The sequence below is a fragment of the Harpegnathos saltator genome, unplaced genomic scaffold, assembly GCF_003227715.2.
Source record: "Harpegnathos saltator strain DR-91 unplaced genomic scaffold, Hsal_v8.6 scaffold845, whole genome shotgun sequence".
NCBI lineage: Eukaryota > Metazoa > Arthropoda > Insecta > Hymenoptera > Formicidae > Harpegnathos > Harpegnathos saltator.
Genome location: NW_020230699.1, coordinates 1,042,440 through 1,069,100, shown reverse-complemented (window position 1 = coordinate 1,069,100; position 26,661 = coordinate 1,042,440). Strand labels below are relative to the sequence as shown.

General features: G+C 39.5%; 4 protein-coding genes and 1 long non-coding RNA gene across 15 annotated transcripts; 3 read left to right on the top strand and 2 right to left on the bottom strand.

The window, feature by feature from the left end:
• Positions 1 to 416: 416 nt before the first annotated feature.
• Positions 417 to 9,171, bottom strand: LOC105185580 (alpha-2-antiplasmin). 2 transcript variants are annotated; one of them, XM_011145190.3, is made up of 7 exons: positions 8,743 to 9,170; positions 3,703 to 4,050; positions 3,058 to 3,396; positions 2,539 to 2,795; positions 2,298 to 2,430; positions 1,538 to 2,169; positions 417 to 1,465 (listed from the first exon to the last, which is right to left on the bottom strand). In XM_011145190.3, the coding sequence occupies exons 2-7, from the start codon at positions 4,042 to 4,044 to the stop codon at positions 949 to 951; spliced, it is 2,220 nt and encodes a 739-aa protein (XP_011143492.1). In that variant the 5' UTR covers positions 4,045 to 4,050; positions 8,743 to 9,170; the 3' UTR covers positions 417 to 948. The 2 variants fall into 2 exon arrangements, with proteins under 2 accessions (XP_011143492.1, XP_011143491.1); XM_011145189.3 differs by having other exon boundaries at positions 417 to 2,169; positions 8,743 to 9,171.
• A 4,431-nt stretch (positions 9,172 to 13,602) lies between these two features.
• LOC109504046 (protein ANTAGONIST OF LIKE HETEROCHROMATIN PROTEIN 1-like) lies at positions 13,603 to 16,020 on the top strand. The gene is made up of 2 exons (XM_019842531.2): positions 13,603 to 14,278; positions 15,182 to 16,020. The coding sequence occupies exons 1-2, from the start codon at positions 13,826 to 13,828 to the stop codon at positions 15,998 to 16,000; spliced, it is 1,272 nt and encodes a 423-aa protein (XP_019698090.1). The 5' UTR covers positions 13,603 to 13,825; the 3' UTR covers positions 16,001 to 16,020.
• LOC105185577 (uncharacterized) lies at positions 14,349 to 21,401 on the bottom strand. Of its 9 annotated transcripts, none has more exons than XM_025307342.1 (7): positions 20,556 to 21,400; positions 17,364 to 17,744; positions 16,795 to 16,848; positions 16,542 to 16,607; positions 16,234 to 16,473; positions 16,080 to 16,168; positions 14,352 to 15,056 (listed from the first exon to the last, which is right to left on the bottom strand). In XM_025307342.1, exons 4-7 carry the CDS (start codon positions 16,543 to 16,545, stop codon positions 14,430 to 14,432), a joined length of 960 nt encoding a protein of 319 aa, XP_025163127.1. In that variant the 5' UTR covers positions 16,546 to 16,607; positions 16,795 to 16,848; positions 17,364 to 17,744; positions 20,556 to 21,400; the 3' UTR covers positions 14,352 to 14,429. The 9 variants fall into 9 exon arrangements, with proteins under 9 accessions (XP_025163124.1, XP_025163125.1, XP_025163126.1 ...); XM_019842533.2 differs by having other exon boundaries at positions 17,479 to 17,744; XM_025307339.1 differs by having other exon boundaries at positions 14,349 to 15,056; positions 16,542 to 16,848; positions 20,556 to 21,401.
• Positions 17,735 to 19,642, top strand: LOC112590519 (uncharacterized). Its single transcript, XR_003114284.1, has 3 exons — positions 17,735 to 18,610; positions 18,690 to 18,840; positions 19,500 to 19,642. It is a non-coding gene; the product is annotated as an uncharacterized LOC112590519 (long non-coding RNA).
• Positions 21,402 to 21,827: 426 nt separating the features above from the next.
• Positions 21,828 to 24,729, top strand: LOC105185579 (transcription elongation factor, mitochondrial). Of its 2 annotated transcripts, XM_011145187.3 has the most exons (8): positions 21,828 to 22,100; positions 22,186 to 22,301; positions 22,571 to 22,713; positions 22,822 to 23,038; positions 23,291 to 23,437; positions 23,573 to 23,741; positions 24,028 to 24,344; positions 24,484 to 24,729. In XM_011145187.3, exons 2-7 carry the CDS (start codon positions 22,248 to 22,250, stop codon positions 24,342 to 24,344), a joined length of 1,047 nt encoding a protein of 348 aa, XP_011143489.1. In that variant the 5' UTR covers positions 21,828 to 22,100; positions 22,186 to 22,247; the 3' UTR covers positions 24,484 to 24,729. The 2 variants fall into 2 exon arrangements, with proteins under 2 accessions (XP_011143489.1, XP_025163131.1); XM_025307346.1 differs by lacking the exon at positions 21,828 to 22,100 and having other exon boundaries at positions 22,151 to 22,301.
• Positions 24,730 to 26,661: the final 1,932 nt, after the last annotated feature.

Here is a 26,661-nt window from a genome sequence, read left to right as displayed (position 1 = left end):
TTTATATAATATTTATTACTTTTTCAATATTATAAAACAAAATATTATGATATATATTTGTCTCTTTTTCCGCGTTTGTGTTTTTGTAATTTCAAATGCAGACATTGCTGAAGATTGTGGTTGAAAGGAACATATTTAACACCTAGTCGTATGCAGAATTTATCTGCAACATTTGAGTATAAAACGTAAACGTACAAATACGCATAAATATATAAATTTCCTTGATATATTTATAATCCCCTTTTGTCATCTGAATCAAAAGCAAAAAATGAAGTAGAAGAGAAAAAACGGAACAAAAGTCCTTACGTAACTTTTGCCAAGTGTTTCATAAACATGTCTCGTTGTTTCCTGATCGGAAGATGGAGATGACATAATTTCGCGCATTTCTGCATTTGAAATTGACATTCTCGATGTTGTTCGTAAACTAACGTCTCGATCGCCTCAAAACCATCAAAATCCGAATGTTTAAAATTGTTAAAATCCGAACGTCGCTCATTCATACATATTCAAGCTACACCGGGGAAGAACGCGTTCTGACTCGAATTTATCGACGTACTATACGATAATACTGCCAGAAGCATGAGACACGAACGTATGATAAATAATAAAATAGAATACAGTGAGAAGTAGAAGCAAAACGATGCTCGACGTGACAGCACGATAAGCTCAAGGCAGAAGCGATGTGTGCGGCAGCACAAAATACAAAAAAAAGACGAGGAAAATGTAGAGGTACGAAGATAATTACATTTGCTCGAGTCGAAAGAGACGAATATATAAATACGTAGAAAATAATCGAATGTGCGAATGTGTATGTTGTGTATGTGTGTGTGTGTGTGTTGTGTATGTGTGTATGTATGCGTGCGTGCGCACTCACTAGTACTCGCTCGAGAGCGCGAATTATCGAAGAGGAACTCTGTAAATCCCCGAGAACATTCGCCGCAGTTGGTCTCATCTTACGGCGGAGTAATTCGGAGTTGGCGTGTTTACCGTCCCCCAGAAGAGGATCAGCCCGGTCGGGTCATGCCGGATGAAGAAGAGGAAAGGCCGATTGGCGATCAGTCGCTTCTGATTACCATCGCGCTCGAGGATTACGGAAGTCGACGCCGCGGCTTCAGTACCGCGTTCCGACACTTCCATCTCTACCTTGTGCAGTACATCATCGGCGAACAGACCCGGATTCGTCAGTTGCCCTTTGTTCCGCAAGTCATCCAGGCCGTAGTATGGGAAATTCTGGCTCTGGATGAACTTGAGGAAACTCTGGTCCATGGGTCGAGCGACCTGACGTCTCTTCCGGCCCGTGCGCTTCTCCTCGCCGGAAGCCTCCCGGAAGCGGTACTTGTTCTCCTCCAGGCTAACGTACTTTGTGTTCGGATTGTCGCGACGGAGGTCCCCATGGTCCTCCTTGGCAACGTACGTCAGTCGAGACGCGTCATCGTCACGTCCGTCATCGGTGTCGCGGCGTGTTCTGCGAATTTTTCGAATGTGAAAACCCGTGCCCCATTGCTCCACGGCAACTCTGCGTGGCTTATCCTCGTACCTGAAATAATTTCTCCTCACACCGCCGGTCACAGCGTCGTTTTCACCTGGATCGAATCGCGAGAAGATCAAGATGTTGTTGTTGTTGTCGTTGTCCATAGCTTGGCTCGACACTTGCGGCAAGGCTTGCGGTATAGCTTGCGACAGCACATTCGACAATGCCTGCTGTTGGTTTTGCGGTAATGTTCGCGACATGTTTTGCGATATTGCCTGCGGCAGCGTTTGCGGTATCGTATATGGCCGCGGCGTTATGTTCGATGTGATTGTTTGAGGACGATATGCTGCTTGAGGACTCGCGAGCGGCCGTATCGTTTGTGTATTTACGAGTGGCAGCACTGCTAGTGGATCATAAGGACGTCCCGTGGCAGCAGCCACCGGTTGAGCGCCGTAGCCGCTCGACAGGATACTCAGGTCCGCGCTATGGGGATTGAACAACGAGCGTAGACCTAGACTGGTAAGTGCTTTCTTCAAGCTCAACGAACTCGAGAGCTTCATGCGCGGCAGACCGATAACGCAAGTCTGATTCTTAAGGTTGTTCATCAAGTGTTCGATCATTTCCGTCGTCAGTTGGTTGCTGAAGCTCCTCAGGGCGGTGGCGCCTTCGGCTTTCGGCAGGAGCACGTACATGGACATCTGCAGATACATCGAATAGACTGATCAGTTCTTTTGTAAACAACCTCATTATTTTATGAATAAGTTCGATATCGCGCTTCAACATCGCGTTTACACATTGATTGCCATGTTAATACGCAATCTCTTACCTCCAATCCTTTGTAGGGCAGCTGCACTACTTTAACACCGAGTGACTTGTCCTCGTAAAAGGGGAACGAACCACCGTTGTACATCATATCTATCTCAATCGCCGACTCATTCGGCTCGACGGAAAATGGCCTCCTGTAACAAGACGTCACAGTTGTTGCCGCGAAACGTATAATAATGATCTGGCAAAAACAGGTTTGCATCTTATCGCGATTAGTCCGCGTAAACTGCAGGAATTTATACCTTCTCGTAGCGGAGTTTATAAAGTGCTGATTCCACTCGCCGTTGAAGTAAAGCGCCGACGCGAGTATCACGTTAGTCTGGGGATCTGGTGCCTGCGATATTATGCCGGAGATCTTCTCCATCGTTCGTTGCTTCACCCAATTGTTGATCGTCTTCACCGCTTCCTCACCTCTGTTGCGGAAGTCCAGGTTTATGACTTCGCTCTTGTACGCGTTCTGGCTGATCGCTTGGAATTGGGGGCGAATGGGGAATCCTTCCTGGAAACATCGAGTAAAAGATGAACGATCGAAGACCGCCGCATGCTTGAAATTCAGTTCACGTATAAATTGTTCCCGCTCATCCGCGAGCTGAGAGGCTATCAACGCTTCAACATTCGTTCGTATAGCTTCTCGTGTCGCATTAAATCAGCTCTTCTCTGCAAACACGGAAGACTCTTCCTTCCACCTGGAGATTTCGGTGCTGACACATTTCGCGATCGCGAATAATCGTAAAATGTAAATGACTCTGTAAATGAAATACCTGAACGAAGATACCGCTGGCGGTAGAGACGCGCGGCCCGTTGCCTTCCGCGACTCTATAATTCACGGTGTTTAGCAGCAAGCCGAACATCTGATGGACGATTTCCGAGTGTTGGGATATGTCGACGCCGGTCTCCAAGCCGAGCACCCGCGACACCTCATCGAAGGTGCGTCCAGCGGATCCCAATAGCACCACCGATAAGGCAGCGCCTATGTTGAGCGGCGAGAAGATCGAGTTTTGACGATTTCGGCTGGCCGCCGAAGTCTCTTTGGAGTTGTAAATCGCCTTGTCCAAGTCCAAGGTAAACTTCGTGATGCCCTTGGCTATAATGTTGTTCACCTGAAACCGATCCGCCACTATTTTAGTCACATATGGAAATTCGAGTTGAGATGTTGGAACTGTTCTGATATCTTAGATTTGAAATTCAAGGTTGCGGAGTGGCGCTGCCGATTGGTAAATGAAAAGTGGAAGAGCAACAACTTCGAGGTCTTCTCTTTGTAGAAAAACGAAAAAAAACAACCGCATAGTACTCGCGATCGGATATTCTCGCGGGCTTACTGCCGGTTGTTGTCTCCTCTGCTTTTTTCATTATTTTCACGGTTTGTCCTGTAGCCGCAGCGTGCAAACAAGCTGCTGACGACTTACATGAGTGCCCCAATCTTGCGGCAAAGATTGCGGGCTGGGTACCGGCGTTGTGATCGTCGCCGGGGGGTAGTACGCTGCCTGAGACGGGGCAGATAATGGTTGCTGTGATGGTGCTTGGGATGCGGCAAATAATGGACGTCCTGATGCTGCCTGAGCTGCGGCTGCATATTGCTGAACATCCTGTACCGGCTCTCTGTTGCTGGTACCCAAGATACGCTCGTCGCTCGGGTACGGGTAAGGTGAATTCGACGCCGCCTTCATTATCTCATATTGATCCGGGTAAATTATCTGACAGTGACCCAACGCCAGAAGGCCGAACAACAACAGCCACGCTCGCGTCATCCTTTCCTGCAAAGCGGCAAAAGATCGGGGATGATTTGTGAGATCTTGAAACCGGGGTAAAATCAAGGTGGTGGTCGACGGGAAAGAATCGTCTTGTGGGATCATGAATTTCTTGCGGACGAAGAAGCGCTTTGAAAATTACCGCAAATAAAGTGGGATGGTTTGAAGTTTCAGTGTAGTACAAGTATGATAATTTTAGGTACTATTTTAAAATACATCAAACGTGTTTCAGTTCTCGCTGGGTGTATCCGGATGATGCCAGATGCATGGTAAGGCCGATCGATGACAGAGGACTACGTAGAAACATTCCGTCACTTTTAACTATCAGGTGTGAGAACAAGATAGCATTCAGATACGTTGCATGTCAGAGGCGTGCTCGATGAGTGTCAGCTTTTCAAGGAATTCAACTAACGAAAGTACGTGGAAACGGAGTCTCCGATATGCACGGCGATCGTAAATTCCGCATCCATCGCGGACGATTAGCGGCCGAGTATCGTAACCGTAATCACACCTATTGGCACAAGTTTCATATAATTACTCGTTGCTCGTCACTCGTTCATACATGTATGTACATACGTATTACATGAACGATCGACGAACGCCAACAAGCATATTCTAAGAAATATATATCGTTCTATCCGTAAACGCAAGATACACGGCATCGTACATCGTGGTGTACATGCACCGTTATTATCAATATTAATGTATCATCGAGAGTAAATAGCGAGATGATAATGACGGTGACGAGTGGCCTAAATCACGCATGAGGGAAGATGCGAGAACGCGTCGAGTGTCTTTTGCTCACTTTGCGTATCGTACTCGTAAAATATCAGTCAGACGGCGGAATTGTGATTTTGTTAATACCAAAATTAACGACGATTAATGTGACCCTGTCGGAGCGGACCTTTGAAACTACACGTCGTGCAGAAACAAGAATATTTATTTATCGATTTCTCTCAATACTGTACTCAATGTCCATTAAAGATACAAAATGTAATCGCGTAAATTTGGGTGATTTTGATGAGAAATTACAAACCGATTATTTTTTTTACCGCTTGGTGAGCCTTTAGCGTGAAAGAGAAGAATGTTCAACGCGTTCTGCCTCGAATCGCGTCGAACTGATTTGATTTCAAATCCCCCGGAAGTGTAATCTCATGGTATCTCTTTTCGCCGAGGCAAGCGTGGCATTCTAAAATTGGCCAAAACTCCGACTGAAAGAACATCCGGGAGTTCTAGGACACTTCGGCTCTCGCATCACTTCCCAAGCGATACTCACGGTGCCATTGATTTGGAATAACATAATTAATCGTGCCAGACGTATCTCTCATTATGTAGAGATAGGCAGGACTAATGAGACCACTGTACGGAAATGTAGTTCGATAAATATATCTACACCCAGGAAATATGCGCGAAACGCGAAAGATCGCATTTGATACGTCGCAATTAAAAATGACAACTGAATCTTCATTGATTAATTTATAGCATCATCATCCGCATTATTTCCATACGCGTACTGGTTTAAATTAAATTCTTAAAGTTACTGGCCGGATTCTATCGGGTTTATTTGTGAGTTTTTAAACGTTGTTTAAATCGCGCTGACAATCTCGAAATGTTAATAATCTGCGTGCGCCGCTTCAAGTTGTATTGGGAAGTATCGGACTAACAACTAAACAGAAGCGTATAATTATCTTGATCAACATTGATACTTCCGAGAAAAATCACGTAAAATTTAGGATATCCTAGTATAATCAATGAGCCGCATAATCCTGACGCATCGTGTGCAGGCGCGTCACTAAGTTAACGTCTTGTTCCTCCAGCGTCCATTAAAGCTAATAGTCTCACGATCATTTATCTAGCGCTCAACATGGAGTCATCCAGTGTTTTCTGCATCCTGTATTCACTATTATTCAGAAATAACGCGCATATCTTAATATCGATTGCGTTACGCGCGAAGAAGGAAAAGAGAAAACACCGTCGAAAATACATTACGTTTATATTAGCGTTTTACGCAATTCACTTGTGAGATGTTTCGTTCGACATAAGACAACGTGAGTCTAGAAAATAAAAAGAATTCAGAAGAGAAGAAATCGCTTAGTTGAGAGTATCAATTAACAGTAACGTTACATCAATATTTAGGCGAGAAATGGTTTTGTCAGACTCAAAATACAAACTGTGTGTTTTTTTTGTTCCCTGAAGGAACAACGTTGAAAATCAATTGCTACATTTATTTCAGATTTTAATTCTACCAATGAGAATGAAAAATTTAAAAAGTCAGTCGACTTTCCCAGGATTAAATATTTCGTCTGATTATTAAAATAAAGTAAATTCCTTAATTACTTTAGTATAACGCGCGGTTGGTAAGATTTTTACTACATGCATGATACGCAAATAAACTGATTCTACGTTCGAAGAAAAGTGCGTTCTTGTCGCGTTAATATTCGTCAGTCTCTATTGAGGACCTGGACAAAGGGTCGCTGTTACTCTAGATTCTACAATGAACACGGCAACGAAGCCGAGAATGCTTCCTTTGTGGTTAGTAATTAACTTTAGACGGTGTTCGGAAATTTATGCCAGGAATAACCCGACATCTCTGGGCGTGTCGGATATAATACCTGCGTGTAAGGGTATGATCTTAAAGAGGCGCAGATCTTTAAGACACGGTTCTTTGTCTCTCACTCTCAAAGAGGCGGTCTCAAGTCGCATATAATGCCGTTGGGAATTCCCAGAGGAGTGGCGAGTGAACACACATTGATTAGGGTTAAGCTGCAGATGAGCACAACGCACCCGTCAGACTATTCCCGAGACGAAGTAATGGCATTCAATTATTTATTATTCAATTATTCAATTACGAATGTTAATCACATGGACGTGCTCAATGTCACGGAAAGATTTCCGCGGAAGGTGATTTCCGAAGCGCTTTTCGCCGAGTGTAACGACCAACCGCGCGGAACTCGAGCGAAAAGTCCCGTGGCTGACACTCAATCATCTCGGGGATATTCCGCTTGTGTGTGTGTGTGTGTGTGTGTGTGTGGGCGTGCACGCGTTTAAAATAAACAAAATCAATTTTTGCTACGCATCTCGCCGCGATGTGTCGCGTGTCGGGCGTTACAAGATGACGCAATGCATTTATATCGAGTAGTGACGTCTTCAACAGTTGGAATTCCCACCTGAAAGTTAACTAACGATGCGAAGTGTTCTATTCCGTTCAGAATTGTGTTCGATCTATTGATTTTACTTTTTTTTTCCTTCATTTATTCGTTCTAGTTCGTATTCTTATCCCCGACGGAAGTCGGTTGTGTGTCAATGTCCATATACGTTTCCTCGTGCGTGACGAGAGACACGTGTTTGGCGAACTCTTACAACATTCTGTACTCTAGAATCTAAATAATCTCAGCTCTCATTGCAATTTCCAACTGACTGCCGTCTAAGTTTTCCTTGAGGACTCAACAAATGAATGAAAACGAATCGGAAGGGATTCAACGATGTCGGACAACTCGCGATTCTCGAAATTGATTAACAGCTTTGAAAATCCTTAAAACTTCCTCTCCCCGTGATTTTATGAGCGATTATTTATTATTCAGTATTATATGATCGATTATTCATGATACTTTATTCGGTTATTTTCCACAGAGCCGCTATATTCGTCTTTTGTTTGTCAATTTTATTTTGTTCTTTTTACACGCTATTTTTATTTCATCTATAATTTTGCGGAAAGAAAAAAAGACGTTCTCGCAGTTATCAAAAATATCGCCTCTAAACAGGACTCGATTTTATCTCGAAGGTCGTCATCGGTGAAAGTGAAGAGGCGGCGCGGCTAATTTATATTACATGTTGCATATTCTCCGCTTTGCGCTGCATTGAAAAATGTCGTACCACACGTAGCTGTTTCGCTTCTCAACAATAACACGCCCGAATAATAACGAGAGATTCTCGTGCACAAAGGATTATGTATTAAGGATAGATCTAGCTTGTAATTATAGCGACAGCTATAATTAAATTGAGTGAACAAGGAAGGATAATAATCTAAAGCGTTATTCCGCAAAGGAGGACGTTACTCCGTTTCGCGGAAAGCGCGTTCAGCAACGTATCGACAGGACTCGCTACTACTACAATCACATTCTATTATACAATTTTACTTCCACCACTTCTACCGATGACAGGAGCGTAATTATCCCGGACGACGGTTATATCAAAACCATAAAAGGCACACTATACATGAAGCATGAGACGTAATATAAACACAAGTTGCTGCACAAACACGAAACTTAAATCATTCTTCTCATTTTCTTCTTGTTTTTTGTACCAACGACTTAAACACGTTTACTTTAGGAAGGAAATGGCAGTTCTTCTCCGCGAGAGACACTCGGCATTCAGATATCGATATAACAAATCATTCTATTCTATCGCCATCATCCATCAGTAATTGTGTCCTGAATATTGACGACAAAAAATAATGAGACGCGAGACCTTCGGTTCTGCAGGAAACGCGCGATAACATCAGCACACTTAATGGTTTGATACCATTAGCGTCTCCATACCAACCACTGGCTACCTGCACGGTACACAAACTCCAGCGAAGGAGGTTTTACTCGCTGTTTCTTTCTAATAGGAACTCTTTAAAATCTAGGGAGAGGAAGAGGAAGAGAAGAGTAAAAGAAACAGAGAGTGATTCGCTCTAGCTCGACGATCAACACTGACCTGTGTGAGCGGACCTTGTGATTACGATCCTCGTCGAATCCTTCGCAGTTCTCCGTCACAGCTCTTGTCACAGTTGAATCGCGTGTTCTTCGACGTATCTCCTAGATGTGGGTCAAGTTCGCTCTCCTTTACGTGTGTCGCGTTCAGATTGCCCTCGCAGGTCGTAGGTCGTGGGAGTCCTTGGGTCGCCTTGTGCACACACAATGTGCGCACACCGGTTCTGCGAGAGAGGTCCTTACGTGCTTCCTTACAGCCGGCCGCCGAGTGCCGCGTGAGTGGACTGCTTACAAGGTTGCTTCGCCAAGTGGGCTTGGAGGCGAAACGCCTTATCTTCACGCTTCGGTTCGTTGACGAAACGCTTTCACGACCACGTATCCCGAGGAATACGCGAGGAGTACTACTAGAGTACCGGTCGGCGATCTCTTTTATTGCTATCGCCAGAGGCGGTAGAGTCGGCGGCGGCGACGGCGGCAGCGGCGGCGGCGGCGGCGGCAGCGGGGGCGGGGGCGGAGGCGGCGGCGGAGGCTGCCAATGATGATGATGATGCCAGAGAGACGTCAACGTGGTTCCAACGACGATATGCGTAAGTGGACTGGGAGAGAGGCTCAGCGACGCAGTGATTCCCATTTTGCTCGCGCTTTTTATGCTCCCTGCTGCTGCGCTCGTCATCCTGCACGAAGCGCCAAAAATACAGTTACGCACGATTTCTGGAAAGTCGTAATTGACGCGTTATCGCTGTGTCATTTTATCATTTAATTAAAAAAGATAACAAACAAAACGGCGAGACGAAGATAAAGCAATGCTTCATTTGGAAACTTATGGTCTTCGCCGGAACTTTCCTCGAGAGAGATGGACGAATCTGTTCGCCCGTTCAATTTCGCGTGAATTTAAAGGACATCATTGTCTTGATTGGAATCGGGCGAATTGATTTATTTATTGTCAGCGAGCGGTCGTAAGGTAAATTGAAAGATCTGGATCTCTCTGGATATCGCGTCTGCAGCAATCTGCTTCAAAAATAATGGGAAAAAATAATGGAAATAAAATAAAGATAAAAAATTGAGGGTATCGTGAGGTCACCGTTTAATCTTAGGAAATTAAATATTCAATTTCATGCAAATTCTCTCTCTCTCTCTCTCTCTCTCTCTCTCTCTCTCTCTCTCTCTCTCTCTCTCTCTCTCTCTCTTCCTCTACAATCGATTCTATAAGCGCAATTCATTCGGCCTTTCGCAAGGAAGTGCATCTTATCGCACTAATATTTTGTCATTGCGAGCTGTGAAACTTCATCGAATATTCAGATAAACGTACTTGCACGTCTCGACCCTGCGATAAGTGTGCGTTATATAGTTGTTTGTGCCAATCACAGTAGTCGGCTTAAAATCTGCGACGCTCGCTCGCGCGCGAATTTATGGCCGGAACAGTTCTTCGCCTACGCATAGTCTTGAATAAACGATGTGCCGGACGATGTGCGTCCTGGAAAAGAAAAAAGAATTTGGGTGTGTCAAGTGTGCGAGATCTGTGTAAGGGAGTTTTGACGATACGCAGAGAGAATTAACGCATTGCAAATGGAATTTCCGGACGAGCGACGGTCGAGTACGTATAGATTAGGACTCAAGTGCGTATAAACATAATACCTCAACATCCTTTCCAACAATTTCCTTGAAACGTCTCGTGGATATTCCAGAGATGTAATACCTGCATCATTAGAATAATATTACATTATGACATAATATTATTATTGGTTAATGGCTATTTATATAGTAATTTTTATATAATGATATAAAATAAGAATTATAACACAATTTACAAGTTATAACAATTACGTACATGACATGAAAATAACACGTGCGTAAAATAATACCTTTTTAGACGATATTCAAATAGACAAATTGAATTGCGATTGCGTGTGAAGCAATTACAGAACGCTTGCTATTCTCAATTACACGATCTAGTAAACCATACTTAAATGTTAGCCACAACGTCAACACTCTGTGTGATGCTTTGATGTACGTTCATTTTAGATGATCAGTAGTTTCCACAGATAACACTAACAGGTGGATAATTGGTAGCTCATTATAATAATTCATCAATGACTTATCTGTAGGATCTCACCTACGAGTAAATGCGAATGCACGACGATATACTTATTTACAATTTATATTTATATTCATTTCATTTATTTTCATTTATATTTATTATATTTCATTGTATTCGTCGGGTTGGGACCAAGTATTTCCTTCTGGAATATCTGGAATGAACCTGCATAGTGTAGCCAGAATTGTGCCGTTCTGTTTCAAATTATCGTGACAAATTGAGCCGCTACTGATCGTCGCGGTATACCTTGGCACGATAATCGTACAGGGATCGATCTACTTAGGATTCATGCAGGTGCCCTGGTGCTGGGCACCCGAGGAAGAAAACGACTTATCACCGAGCGGTTGCTTCACGTTGCAACTAGCTCTCCTGTAAGCAGTATTTGTACACACAACGATATAAAACGTCGCGACGTCGCGTGAAATATGGAGCGTTACGACGCGATAAAGTTTACCTGCCACACGGCTGGCTGCCTTCGAGCAGCTCGAAATCGACCTGCTAACTAACGCGAGTTATCGAAGTATCAATACGTTCTGAATTATACGAGCGATACAGGAGAGGAATAAACCGAGAAACGAGCGCGCGTCTCCACTCGCGAGCTCTAACGTCAGAAAAGTCAATAGCAAGGTCTCGCTTGAAAACTTCACGTTTTTAATTCGACGGAACTTTAATCTCGTGTCCATCCAACTGCTGACGCGATATAAAGGTCGAAAATATTTAAAGGGCTCAATTTCGGACGCAGTCAAATATACATTCCGTTTTATTCTTTTATCGGTCTTTATATCGAGAGACAATTTTCGCGCAACTTCTGCGTCGGTGCAATTTGCCGAATTCTCGATTCTCCGTCTGTTCCCTGCGGAGACATATGTATTTACATAAACATCCGCAGCGCAGTCATACGCATGTGATTCTGACGAGAAATTATCGCAAAATAATGTCGTGGTTGGCGGTTGCTGTTATTCGCCGGAACCGCGACAGATGTTGCCGTTGTGAGTCATTTTTGACCGGTTGACACTTCGCACGAACTTACGCTGCTCTCGCGTTTAATATGTGTATCGCGACAGCGATGTGCGCTGCGCGATGTGTGTTATGTGTCGAAGCGTAATTCCCGTGCGATACGGGAAGTTTGCACGATACGGGAGATTTTGTCAGCCAGTCGCCATTGTAATCTGTTTCCGCTCGTTAATGCTGCCGGACATATCGCGAGAAAGCACGCTTTTGTAGGAAGAACCAGCGTTCGGAACTTTTCGCTGGTTGAACAATTCGTACGGCTCGTATTACTTGAGATAGTACGGGCTTTGTTCGGGCTTTGTTCGCGTAACGATCGTTTGGATTTCGCAGGTTCGCTCGGTATACGCGGATATGCCTCAAACCTCTGGGTTCTCGAGTAATATTCAAGCAAGGAATGCATTGCGATAAAAGAGGGGGGACCTAACAATCAGCATTCAAGAATGAATGCTCGTACGACACGCGGGTGTGACGGAATTCGTCGAAAAATAAAGGACATGCGAACGAATGCAAAGGGTTTCCTCTCATATTTTTTCGATATCACCCTTTCTTGAAATTCTACTTTTCGTGCGAAAAGTGTCGATAATTTTTAAATTGTGAAGAAACTTGATAATGCGTCAGTTTTATTTGGAAGAACTCTCGAAGAACATCTCCCAGGCGAGTGAGCAAGCAAGATAAGACGCTTGAATGGAGACAGCCGATTAAAGCCGACGCATTCGTTGGAATCCATTGTGGCTTTTGGGATTAACCCATGAGTAACGTCATCATTGGTAATGAAAAGGGATAGGAAGGAATCGAAGAATTCGAGAAGGAATTCGCAAAATTTCCGTGACTAAATTTCCAATATTGTATAAATAGATTCCAATATCCTCTTAAGATTTTTCCGCTTCGTAACGGTAGACGGTAAGAATCAATGAATCGAGATGATTAATCAATGTTACAACTTTTCGCTCAATAATGCAAATGTTATATCCGTGGGTTGTACTACGCTTATATCGATCTCTCAGAGTGAGAAATTATATTGAAATAATGTTACTGCTAATTAACGCTTGCCGGCGTTAACGAATCGATGTTTGAAGAGTTTTCGTATCATGCATGAAATCATGTTTGTTAAATAAATTTTACGAGTCACGAACTTCCTCGCTGTCACTTTTAAATCTCGCTTGAATAACGGATTATTCCACAAGACTCATTCCGAGATTAGCGACAGTTTCCCCCTAATGACTAAAAGCAAACATATGAATAATGAAATATAAAGGACTTTTCGCAAACTGGGTGTACGAATAAACACAAGAATTTTAATGTCTGCTTTCAGACTTGAGAAATTTCGCTTTTCCGATTATTTAACCCCGATTTTATGGATGGATTGAAGATCAAAAAGTTTAGTTGCATATCTCGCTTAATAGCTTTCGATTTAATTAGTAAAATATGCACATACCTCGATATGTATGTATGTAGTAACCTCGCTTCAAAAAGTGTAAAAGACCACAAAGTATTGGACAAATGTTCAAATTTTTTAACGTTTGAACAACTGCGAGACGCGTTTAGAGCTGTGTTCCGAAACTCATCAAAAGAGAGTAACGTTCAATGTTCAATAGAAGAACATGCTTCCTAGAGATCCCAGATCTCTAGGAAATAAAACCTCCAAGCAGAGAGAAACCTGAGAGCGGCCAATTACGGGCTGATTATACCGGAACGCTTTTTCTGCCGAATTCCGACGCGCCCCCTGGAAAAATGTGTGCACACTACATCCGTCCTGACGGTAACGGCAAAGCGTGCACGGTTCTTGCTCACTCTATTTCCCTTTACAAGAGATGGTATGTGAAGCTGGGTACAGCACGAACGCGCGCATGAGGCAAGCTGAGGCCACACCGAATGCCTCGGATTGCAAAATTGAAGTCTCCGCGTGAAAACGCATTAGGCAAGTCGAGGAAACTGGTCGACGTTGCTCCGGTCGTTCGGAGTCAACAGAACTGGTGTAAACATGGAAGACAAAAATGTTGCAGTGGCATGTGCCAGTTTTATTGTTTTATATAATTTATTAAAAAAAAAGAAGAAAACGAGAAAACGAAGACGCTGGTGGTCAACACAGTTATATTTAAACAGAAGACGATTGAATAATGTAAACAGCATTGGTTTATCAAATGACTTGCTGGCTGACAAAGAAAATGATCGATTCAGAAACTTTGTTAGAATGGCAGAAGATGATTTCATTTTTCTTTTGAATGCCATCAAAGACAAAATATCGAAAAATGATACAACTTTTCGAAAAGCAGTTCCAGCTAAAGAAAGATTAGCCGTGACTTTGCGATTTCTTGCAACTGGCGAGTCCTTCACCAGTTTGCAATATTTATTTAAAATATCTAAACAATTGATATCGGAAATAGTTCCGGAAGTGTGCCGTGCAATAATTGATTGTCTCATCAGTTATATGAAGGTAAGTAAAAATATAACAAATACTGGTTATATATTTTATTAGTGACACTTATTTGAAATGTATTTTATTAGTGACACATTTGAAAAATATGAATTTAATAACGCAAATTTGTAGAATATAGTTTTATTATGTAACACATAATATAATTTTATTATGTATGCTGAGAATCATTGGTAGAATCAGAAACGTCTTGAAAATAGTTGGATAAAGGTGATTCGTTTTCTTGAGGAGATGCATAAGGCGAGCTGATATGACTGACAGGAGTGGATGACGTAGATGGTTGATTGTTAGAGTTTTGCGGAGTAGATGAACGGTTTGTTTGTTGAAAATTATTTGAATCTGAGAAAGATGTGGAATGTATATTTGTATAAATGCTAGGATTTTGATATAAATTCATTTCTAATACAAATAAGACGTTGCAAATTCTATTTTGTGCAATAGCACGGACACGATTATCAAATGTACGTAGTTTATCCGCAATGTAATCACCGAAAAGGCTACATTGGTCTTTTCGTTGCTGTGAAACTGCTGCTGTTTGTCGCAGATATCCTAAAGCTTCCACAATTGTTGGATCCTCGTCAGTCCTTCTTTGCTTCGTGGGACGTTTCTTCGGAGACTTAAACTTCTTATTCTGAGTTTCATCTGTTACTTGCTTCACAGCTAATGTTTGCGAATTATTCGATTCTACGTTGATCTGACTGTTTTCTTTTTTTTCGTCCAAGTTCTCATGCAATGTTTCATTATTAGTTTCTTCGTCGTCGGATACAGTCTGCAAATTCTATAAGAATAAATAAATATATAAATCAATGCATTTTGAAATTCTTTAAATTTGCTGCACATTTGTGTAGACTATAAATTTTATAGACTAAATTCGAGAAACTTTTATTTCTTCAATTTTTTCAGATGCCGTCAACTCCAGACGAATGGAAGAAAATTACTAAAAAATTCGAAGAAACATGGAATTTTCCGCAATGTATAGGAGCTATCGACGGAAAACATATTACTTTACAAGCTCCGATAAATAGCGGAAGTGACTTTTATAACTATAAATCCCAATTCAGTATTGTTCTGATGGCTGTAGTAGATGCTGATTATAATTTCATATTCGTTGATATTGGCTGCCAAGGACGTATTTCAGATGGAGATGTATTCAAAAATTGTGAACTGTATAAAAAAATAGAGAATAGAAATTTAAATGCACCTGAGCCTTCAGCTCTCATTGGAAGAGAAATGGAAGTTCCTTATGTATTATTAGGAGACGCAGCCTTTCCTTTGAGTGATCATATAATGAAACCCTATAATGATATTCACCCAAGCGGATCTCCAAAACGTATATTTAATTATCGTTTATCTAGAGCACGCAGTGTTGTAGAAAATGCCTTCGGAATTGCATCTAGTGTCTTTAGAGTTTTACAAAAGCCAATGCTTTTAGAGCCACACAAAGCAGAATTGATTGTGATGGCTGTCATATACCTTCATAATTTTTTACGGAGAAGTAAATCCTCCACAAATATATATACACCACCAGGTTTTTTAGACACAGATCTTAATGGACATACGATACTTGGAAGTTGGCGAAATGATCAACAGGGAATGGAGTCTCTTTTGCCTTTGAAAAATGTACCTTGTAAGACAAAATTAATTGCTCAAGAAATAAGAGAGGAATTTACTGACTATTTCTGTACCACTGGCAGAGTACCTTGGCAAAACCAATATGCTTGAATAAATTTCTTATATGAAAATACCTTGTCAATAAAATATCTTATCCCAACTTTCTATTTCTTTCAATTAAAGTACTTACACTTAGAGTCTTCCGAGGCTCATCTTTATCTTCCAAAAATTGTAGAGTTTCATAAGCGAACCATTTTGATTTATAAATCTCACGTCGTCCTGCAAATATATGTATTCTTTAGAAAATTACTTTTTATTATCTTCCAATGTCTCTCTTTACTTACCTTTTCCTGTTCCTATACTTGTTTTCACTCGCGCCTTTTCCCGTCTATATGAACCTTTTAAACTTTCAATTTTTTTTTTTACTTCTTCACTGTTCTTTCCAATTTTTTCAGAGAGTTCCTTCCAAGCATCTTCTTTCTTCACTTTGTTATAATATGCAGAATCCCGCGGATTCCATAAAACTTCTCTATTTCTATATTCGTTTATTAATTGCATGCATATTTCTTGGTCCCATTCCATTACTACAAAATACATTCATTTAAAACAATATATGTATTGTGTGTATATATGTGTGTGTATGTATACATACACATATAGGGTGTCTCAGAACTCTTGACAACGCTCGTGAAGGCGTAGAGCGGATTAACCCCTTGTCCTACAACAACGAGTGAGACTCGTGGTAAGAAATTTGGGCCAAAAACAATGAGCACGAGCCTGACTCGTGGTACTTTGTTCGGACCAAACGTAAACAACACGAGGCCTGGCTCGTGGTACTTCATTCGGGACAAACATAAACAACACGAGTCAGACTCGTGGTTCAGTTGTTCTCGATATTTTCTTACTTCAGTTACGTGTAATTCTTCGTTACGTTCACGTCACGTTTAGGTTATAATTCCCTAAAAGAATTAAACAACCCTTATACCTATCATGTCAGTAAAAAGAAAATCTAATATCGATGATAATTCCTTTCGTTGCGCCGAAATACACGTGTCATAAGACGCATATATTTTGCGCAAGTTCGAGCACACGGCTAAACAGCTAAATGGCTCGACGCGTGACCGATCTTCTTGTTTATTGTGGCCCGAGCAATCGGGAGTTAGCGGGTAGGACAAAGGGTTAAGCAGAACATAAAAATCTCACATTTTACGATATTCGTGATAATTATTAAGATATTAATTAAAAAAAGATTAATTAAAGAAGATTGATGTATTATTGCGCACAGTCATACACTAACCTTTTTTAATTAATAACTACAAATTTACGTGATTATTTGCAAAGTAATAGGACCTTTTTGTTCAATTTAGTCTGATACACAAATACACAGCAGTGAACGTCTCTATCACAGCTCTTCTACTATATGGCGTGTGACCATTAACACATATTTTTATTATTAACTCAAAATTTCACGTACCTATTCGTAAAATAATAGAGGAATTTTTTGTTCAGTTTGATCTAATCTGTCCGTACACGCTGCTTCGCGAGTTATCGGACACTCTGTATATATTTTCTGCATTTATTACACTTACTGCAAATAATTTATTAAATTTTCCTAATTTTTCGCGTTGTGCGCGGCTATCCTCTGTACGCGTGCTCGAATGCGTCCAAACTGAGCACGAATTATCTTTGATGGACCGACAGCGCTCGGCTCGGTCCGAGCCCGTGCGGCGAATCATCCGAGGCAATCTGCCGCACCTCGAACGTCCATACTTGCATGCTCATGCGGCCTCGGCTTGCCTCGGCATGCGCGTTCGTGCTCAAGTCTATACCCAGCTTTATACCCGTCTATACCCGGCTATAGTCAGACAAGCACAGACGATCAATCGCTCTCCGTCTTTGTCGCACCACCGACGAGAGAACGCGCGGCAGAAGGAGGCACGAGGCAAGTCAGCGGTAGATCTTATCGCTAAGTCAAAATCTCATTTCTCCCTCCGCCTTGACCCTTCAACTCTCGTTTTCACGCAACGCACTGCCCGCAATTCGGGAAAAAATATTTCGAAACCGCGCGGAAAACTTCCAGCAAATGACACAAAATGACGCCAATAGTGATGGCCATTTCTGTGATTTTTATATTGAATTTTTTCATTTTTTTTATTCAATTTTTTCATCGTCTTTCCGAGATCAATGCGAAAATGAAGGGTCACCGAGGATCATAAGATAATTATTTGTGACAAGACGTTAATCTAGATTCAAAATAAGGATGATTCGAGCAAATCGCATCGAGTTGTGATAGCACGTTTCGAAGTTAGAAGGGCGAAAAATTAGAAGACACGAAAATTTGAAAAGTGACAGACCCAAAAATGACGAGTCATTAAATGTTAATTAACGAAATATGAGTGATAAGGTATTAATCTAGACCCAAAATAACTAAGATTCTCATAAATTGCAACGACGTGCGCCTACGCGTTATCGAGAAATTGAATTAAAGCCGATAGGTCAAGATTGACCGATGCGAAAATCACGAGTCACCAGTTATAAGCTTATTTGCTATAAAATTATTTGCTATAAGACATTAATCTAGGTTTGAACTAAGATTGATCCGCGTCGAGCTGCCATCACGTGTTTCGGAGTTAGAGGCCACAGAAGATGGAAAAGTGGCTCGGAAATAAACTGTGATGAAATATTAATTATCGAAATATGGGTGATAAGGTTTTAATTTAGGTAATTATACAGAATTCCTTCAATGTCGACGAAAAAATATTTAACCGACGAGTTTTTATAAGACAAACAACTTTTCTAGTTGATAAAATCGTCGCTCTGCCTTGTGGAGCGAGATATTAATTGTTAAAGTTGACGGCAATTTGGTTTAGGAAATCTATTACGAAAGTGACAGATAATAAAAAATGAATTTTTGCCTTATTAAAAAGATGGGCCTACAATATACTAAGAAGGTATAAAATCAAATACAATTATATGCAATTAAATATAATTAGATACAATTAAAAAATCAATTAAAATGATTTATATTTATATATTTTATATTTATATTTTTATTGATATTTGAGATATATTTTATATATTTATTTTTATTTCTGTCATTTTTATACATTATCTCATTTATACTTACTATTTCAGCTATGTCTACCTCTTCTTTTATTTTCTTTTAAATCTTTAGCCTTACTAAAAAGATGAGTCTATAGTATAATAGAAATAGATACAGAAAAGATTAGCAAGGCTCCTATAGAAAGGAAGATTAGGGAAAGGAAAGGAAGATATGCAAAATGACTATTTCCGGAACATTTTTTAGGTTGAAAAATAGATTGTTAGAGAATAGTTTTAGTTAAATTGGACAGATAGAAGACGGTTAAGAGATATCGTTGCTTATCTGCAATGAATTAATGTGTGAATTAGATACTGGTAGAGAGAAATTTGGACATAAATCATAGGATTGACCCTTTTTTTATTATACATTTTCTAATTACTAGAATGGTTTCTCACGTCAAATTTTTCGACCTTATAAATCTCAATGATTGCTCTTATATTTCTCTCTAATACCAGTTAAAAACATAAATATTATGATTATAATTTTCTTGAAATTCTGATTTTCCAGGATAAAAGACTTAAATTTCAGGACACAGGACAAACTTCAAAAAATTCCAGGACAACCCCAGAAATCAAGGCCATCTGGTAACTCTAGGGAGCATGTATCATAAATCAGAAATAGAAGAATGATAGCATGTGTTATCTTATTATGTAGAACTGATCTTGTTCTTCTTGTTATATAATAAAATAGTATATGCTATGATTCTTCCACTTTTGATTCACAATATATCCTCCCTTTCGTAGGGGCTTTGCTAATCTTTTCTGAATTCATTTTTAGTATATTGTAGTATTGTAGTGTAATTATCTTTTTAGTGAAGCAAAAGATTTAAAAGAAAATAAGAGAAGTAGCAGACATAGCTGAAATAGTAAATGTAAATGAGATAATGTGTAAAAAGACATAGAAATGAAAATAAATATATAAAATATATTTCAAATATCAATAAAAATATAAGTGTATAAATATATAAATATAAAATATATATTCAGTTATATCTGTCACTTCTTTTATTTTTTTTTAAGTCTTTCGCCTTACTAAAAAGATGAATCTACAATATAGTAAAAATGGATACAGAAGATTAGCAAGGCTCCTACAAAATGGAGGATATATCAAAAGCGAAAGAATTATAGCATATGCTATTTTATCACATAACAAGAGGAATAAGATCAGTTCTACATAATAAGATAGCACATGCTACATTCTTCTGCTTCTGATTCATGATATATTGTGTAGGGGCCTTGCTAATTTTTTCTGCATCCATTTTTAATATATTGTACACTCATCTTTTTAGTAAGGCGAAGATTTGTTTTTTATTATCTGTCACCTCCGTGACAGATTTCTTAAACCAAATTGCCATCAACTTTAACAATTAATATCTCGCTCCACAAGGCAGAGCGACGATTTTTTCAAATAGAAAAGTTGTTTGTTTTGCAAAAATGCGTCGATTAAGTATTTTTTCGTCGATATTGGAAGTGAGGAGGGTATTCTATATATATATATATATATATATATATATATATAATTACCCCGAATTGTTATAGTGTAATGTACATAAAATTAACTTACCCCTCGATGGTTCCTGATGTCTCTCCTTGCAAAATATATCCTCGGGCACTCAATATTTTTCACAACACAAACATTAATTTTGCATAATAACAGGTCATTATTTTTCACAATACGTGGTCGCAACACAAATCTTGAGCAACAAACGCGCGTAATTTCACTCGGCACTACCGACGATCCGGTTTCGTTAATTATTTTCGACTACTTGACGATATTTCGCCATGACAAATGCAAGAAATGTGCTTTCGGCACTCTCGACGAAACAATACACGCTGATATTCGCGATATTTGGTAATTCAAAATCGCGGAAAATACGCACGGTCGGCTTTTGAAATTCACTAAGCATTGCAATGCACAGTCGCGATTTTCAATGTGTGTGTATGCGGTGAATACGTATCACTAGCGTACTAGCCAATCAAAATATTCTGTTCGAAACCGTTCGTTGCGTTTGAAATATATAAAAGAAGTCAGCCATGACAGAAAAATTTCCCGAAACTTTACTCGACCCTCCCGACGAACAATGCACATTTTCAGCGAATATTTAACGAAAGCTGTGCCATATCTCGATGTTTAACGATAATTCGCGGCCGAGACTCGCCTGATGAGTCAAAAACGAAACTCCGCGACGCGAAAACCGAGCTGCCCTTACACAGCTGGCGCTCTGAACTTTCCTTGGTATTCCGACGATTCATCTCACTTCACTTCGCGCGGCGGAATGAACATCTTTCCGCCATAACACACGCGCGAAACTTACTTTCGGTACTCCCCGTTACGATTTAAGGCATGAGACTCAGCTACGGCGAGTCAAAATCACGAGAAATTACGAGCGGCGGTTTCGCGCACACAAAACAAACCGGACCCTGCGCCATAAATAAATACGAGGCAACTGCGGACAGCGCCACAAGCGGGATACTCGGGAAGCTGAGTCGACCAATCGCGGTGATTCATTTCTTTCCGTAGTGGAACTATTTATCTGCACAAAGTGTACGAGGTGCGGGTGAAAGCAGTCGATGATCGATTTAAAGCCAGCGGCACACGGTGCTTGTTTTCGTGCTGGATTGCTTGCTGGATGAAAATACTGCGTTCTGATTGGTGCATTTCCATCCATCTTCGGAAATGTACCAATCAGAACGCAGTATTTTCATTTAGCAAGCAATCCAGCACGAAAACAAGCACCGTGTGCCGCTGGCTTAAGACAGTGATGGTACAATCTGATGCAATAACCGGACCGCTTTATTACATCCTATTACATCCGACTGTATTGTAAATAAAATTATGTGCAGAGAGAAATCTAAATCACACTAGCAATTGCCGATTGAATTACGATTGCGATTGGCGATTAAAATAGAGCATTATCTAAATATCATCAATTTCAATCGATACCTGTTTTGCCCTGATTGGTTGAAAAGTAATCGCCAATCGTCAACCGCAATTGTAATCCAATCGGCAATCGCTAATGTGATTACGGCTTATGGTTTAACTAGACTGGCTAATGGTAAATTTTACCCGGGTCACATCTGAAGAAGAAGAAGAATACGTTTGTGTTATGTGAATTGCTATATAAATATTTTTATATTAACAAAATGAATATTACATTATATTCAGCATAAAAATTATTTGAATTTGTTAATAGAACATATGATATGTCTTTAATGACTTAATTAACGTGGTTTATGTAAAGTATTGGGAAATAGAATGTGGAACATAACAAGATTATTTAATAATTTTATTAAACATCAGAAAGCGCAGGTATATATTTATATATTTGTAAAATATGATGAAAAATTTACTAACACAGAAATTTTTAAAAATCTTGAGAAAGTATTTAGAATATTGTGTTACAATTAGATATAAATTAAATAAAGCTGTTTTATATACAATTCTCTCATTCTGTTTTATACATAAATATTGACATTAATTAATATTGTTTTTATATATGTTAATAATATCTACTTTTATATATTAATATAACCTCTTCTGCTTTCTTGCCCTCCAATGTTTTATTTTTTTATTCGTAGGTTAGTAAACATTGGGGACCAAGCGCAATAATTTTCAAGATGAATAGTACAGATGCAGACGCTATTGACATAAACTTATCTTCAGAGGAAAAAAACAAAATTCTTGACATAATTAATTATCAAAATATAGAAGATTTATTGCAGTAAGTTATGTTTTTGTGGAAAGATTTCTTTATCTTATTGTTGTAATATATTGTAAACATACTTCTTATCAACTTTTGATTATATATTTTATAATTATGTACACAAAGGTATTCTATTACTAAACAACGTGCGCAGAGTTTAGAAATTTATCGTACGAATAATGGACCATATAAGTCACTGGAAGATTTATTAAAAGTAAAAAGTATAAGTGAGAAAAGTTTACATAAATTTTTGAAATCAATTATAAATGGTGATAAGAAAGCTTCCAAAAAAATTACTTCAGGTTTGGTCATAACACCAAAAGTTGCTAATGGCAACCAAAAGGTAAGAAGGCTAAATTTTATTTTAATTTTTTCATTAAAAAGCAAAGTATATGTGCATTATGTATATAAGAAAAGATCAAAAAACAAAGTACATAGTTTGAAAGAGAAAGTAGAAGTTTTATCTTTATTTTTTAAATACATGTATCAAAATAAAGTTATTATTTTTTTTGCATGATGTCTGATGATATTGATAGTGTTGTCGTTACATGTTTTTTCTATATTTAACACTTTATCTAAATATGAGATATTGCAGGATGTCAATACAATATTAGGCATACATGTGGGACAGGACATAATAAGCTGGTCATTATTAAATCGTGATTGCGAAGTATTGCAATGGTGCTATAAATCTTTTACACGCAGTGGCACAAAGGAGAATCTTCATTCCTTACTTCAAGCGGTAAACATTAAGATAACAAAATTAAATTTTATAAAATCATAAAGTTTATTAAACCATCTCAGATTATTTAACATCAATTTCAAAGTGTGTTTGTTATATAATATAATTGTAACTATTCATCCTTTTTTCATTCAGACATTACCGATCGCCGCAAAACTTCCGAAAGCCGATCGATATGTAATGCAGGAGTCTGGCGGTAATAGGTTTCGGAAAAACGGAAAAAGGCTTTATCAAGCCTGCATTGAGCAATCTGTGATAAATGCCATTATCCTGACGCACCTCGCAACACTGAATTCTAAAAGAGGTAGAGAGGAAATGATTACGTACTCGAGCAATTATATTGATGTTAGAACCAAGGTGGAATAATAATTCGTTCGTCTCTGAAACGATAAATATTATGTTTGTCGAAAATAAATCCGGTTAAATCTGCTGTGTCGGTGGAAAGATATTACATAATCAACATAACATCTGTTTTGCAGTCGCAATTAAATCTTATCTAACCAGTTGTTCCAACACTAGTGACTCGTGTTTATTACGAGACGAAAAAGAGAGAATGTCTTTCTAATAAAATTACGTTATAAAATTTTCAGACATTGATGACTTTGTAACGAACAATATTTTTATACTTCGTCAGAATATCTTGCAAAAGGTTTATGGACTCGTGGTTGGAAACGAATGTGTATCTACTCAATATATGATTCAAAGATTATTGGAGGAAAATGAGAGACTGCTGCAAAACAAGGAATGCTTACCTTCAGTGCACATAAAGCCGGAATTTCAAGATATGTACAAGGCGCTAAGTCCCATCAATAAAGAGCAAATCAGTTGGTCATTATTGATAGCATTGGCTTTCGCAGAATTAATTGTGCATGAGAGAACTGATATGAAAATTCGTAATTCTTTTTAGGTAATAAAATGTGTTGTGTATTGTTATCTGATAATTTTTATCAGAAGCCACCATGATCATAAACACGATGATATCAACACATTTATAATAAATACATTTTGCGAGTTGGCTGTAACTTGAAAAATAACTTTCATTTCAGAAATTAGAATACAATAAGTGATCAAGAGGAGGAAATCGTGACAAATAAAACGAGCTTCAGTCACTGAGCGATGGAAGTTTAATATTTTTTGTTTCTAAATTACAAGAAGAACATTGATTTAGTAGTTGTATGCATTTGGTTATTTTGTCTCATAAAAAGAAGAGAATTTATTTACAAAATGAAGCGAGGGTGTGTGAACGTGGCGAAAATCACCGATGGCAATAATAAATACGGTAAACTCCTGTACAGATTCATTCATTTATTATATCCTCATGTCTCGTTACGTACTATCTGTTTGTAGTATATCAAGTGTATATTGTTGCTCGCTGCTCGGATACAAACTCTCGCGTCGAGTTGTCGATTCAGATCAAGCCGTTCGGTGTTTACCGCAAAAATAGAGGATCGCTCGGCGCTTTCGCGAACGGCCGAGTGAGCGTACGAGAGAGGGAGAGAAAAAGAGAGTGAGACGTGGAGCTCGGTGTCTGTGTGCGTGTGTGTGCATGTGTGGCTGTCTTCGCGGATGCGATACCGAGAAGAGTTCCCCGATGAACCGAATGCGCAGAATTCTTCGCCGGAATTCTTCATCGCCATTGTCGAAATGTGCTCGATACACTCCGATACTCGAAGCATGACTTTGTCAAATATAATACGGCTACACGGAGCTACATTGAACGCCGTAACTCGACAATCCGGCAGTGATGCAGTGCGACAAGCGTATTATCCTGCGTGGGCGTTTAACGTCAACTAATCAAGCACAAGAGAAGCACATTGATATATGAGAGTGACTTTTCGGCGAGAGACTTTGCTTTACGACCGCGTCTTAGGCTCCATCGGAAATACGCAGACTGATGTTACGTCAAGATCAAACTTTACTCATGATGAGAGACGTGCGTCCACGTAGTGGAATGTCACGGAGAAAGGATGGAAGCCGTTTGCGAGATGACGTCGCGATCATAAAACCCGAAGTGACACACCGCGTGCGGAACGAAATTCAACTTTGGCAACGTTAACGCTAGGACTACCGAGAGCGATCGAAAATGACGGGTTTCTGAATTCTTGTACAATTTACTCAAGTTTACATAACAATACATTTTACACTTTTCAATGGACGTTAAATACAATGAAAAGAAATAAATAATATTCATTCGCCCTTGCGTAATGTATTTTCTTTTTTTTAAATCAGCCATTTCGATCGCTTGACCGGTGGAAACAAGTCGCTTTAATCGCCGGTAGTTTCTAGCGTTTCTAACAAGGAAAAAGAAGAATCACCACTTTCTCTCCTTGAAGAAGCGACGTTCGTCACCAAAGTTAGATTCAGGATTTCACACGCGGCGTGCCGCTTTCTTTTTATTATCTAATCTAGTCTACACAGTTACACGCACGTTCGAACGAACACGAGATAAAATATATATATATATATATATATATATCAGCGAACAACACAATGAAATCGCCGCTTAGAAATATCAAGGAAACAAAGCATCTGCTGCTGAGCGTACAGAAATCTTTAGTAAAATCTCTTTACTTCTCTCGATATATTAACAAATTATATATGGACATATACATCTGCGTCATATATCGTACAATAAATCGTGCGTTTGCATGCGGATCTCTCGATTAACTTTTGGATCGCATCGCTGCCAGAGACTGTTCAACACATTATAATTATTACGAATGATACCCGATCAGACCAGCTGGAAACGAGTGTCGACATATATACTGATATCTTTTTTTTTCTTTTAATATATGTATATATGCATAATATATATATACCTAACAACTGTGTACATAATATATACTATATATGTATATATATATATCTAAATGTATGTATGCACATATGTGTGTGTGCGTGTATATATATACACACACATATTGCACACATCGCGAAACGAAAAGGGGCATTAAGTACGTACATCATACTATCTCATAATTTACAACACGGTTTGTCGTAAATAGAAACGCTCCTACGCATGCGCATATATGTATAAAATCTATTCAGCTTAAATATACAATTCCAGCAGGGAGGCGGGCGGGACGGGCGTCGCGCTCCACAAGCGATATTATCGGATGTGCAAAACGATGCGATTTGAGCGGGTCGCGTCGAGCAATATATAGAGACGTGAAAACCCTCGATGCGCTCATACGTAGAACATAAGAGTCGTGACTATAACGGAA

Bases quoted from the DNA above. Each gene is read 5' to 3' on its own strand.
- LOC105185580 (XM_011145189.3), bottom strand. From the start codon at position 4,044: ATGACGCGAGCGTGGCTGTTGTTGTTCGGCCTTCTGGCGTTGGGTCAC. The intron at 3,397-3,702 runs GTAAGTCGTCAG...GATCGGTTTCAG, and splicing joins CGCAAGATTGGGGCACTCAT to GTGAACAACATTATAGCCAA. The intron at 2,796-3,057 runs GTATTTCATTTA...CGATGTTTCCAG, and splicing joins CCAGCGGTATCTTCGTTCAG to GAAGGATTCCCCATTCGCCC.
- LOC109504046 (XM_019842531.2), top strand. From the start codon at position 13,826: ATGGAAGACAAAAATGTTGCAGTGGCATGTGCCAGTTTTATTGTTTTA. The intron at 14,279-15,181 runs GTAAGTAAAAAT...CAATTTTTTCAG, and splicing joins GTCTCATCAGTTATATGAAG to ATGCCGTCAACTCCAGACGA.
- LOC105185577 (XM_025307339.1), bottom strand. From the start codon at position 16,731: ATGAAGTACCACGAGCCAGGCCTCGTGTTGTTTACGTTTGGTCCGAAC. The intron at 16,169-16,233 runs GTAAGTAAAGAG...ATATATTTGCAG, and splicing joins AAGTATAGGAACAGGAAAAG to GACGACGTGAGATTTATAAA. The intron at 15,057-16,079 runs GTAAGTACTTTA...TTATTCTTATAG, and splicing joins AGCCTCGGAAGACTCTAAGT to AATTTGCAGACTGTATCCGA.
- LOC105185579 (XM_011145187.3), top strand. From the start codon at position 22,248: ATGTGGAACATAACAAGATTATTTAATAATTTTATTAAACATCAGAAA. The intron at 22,714-22,821 runs GTAAGTTATGTT...ATGTACACAAAG, and splicing joins AATATAGAAGATTTATTGCA to GTATTCTATTACTAAACAAC. The intron at 23,438-23,572 runs GTAAACATTAAG...TTTTTCATTCAG, and splicing joins TTCATTCCTTACTTCAAGCG to ACATTACCGATCGCCGCAAA.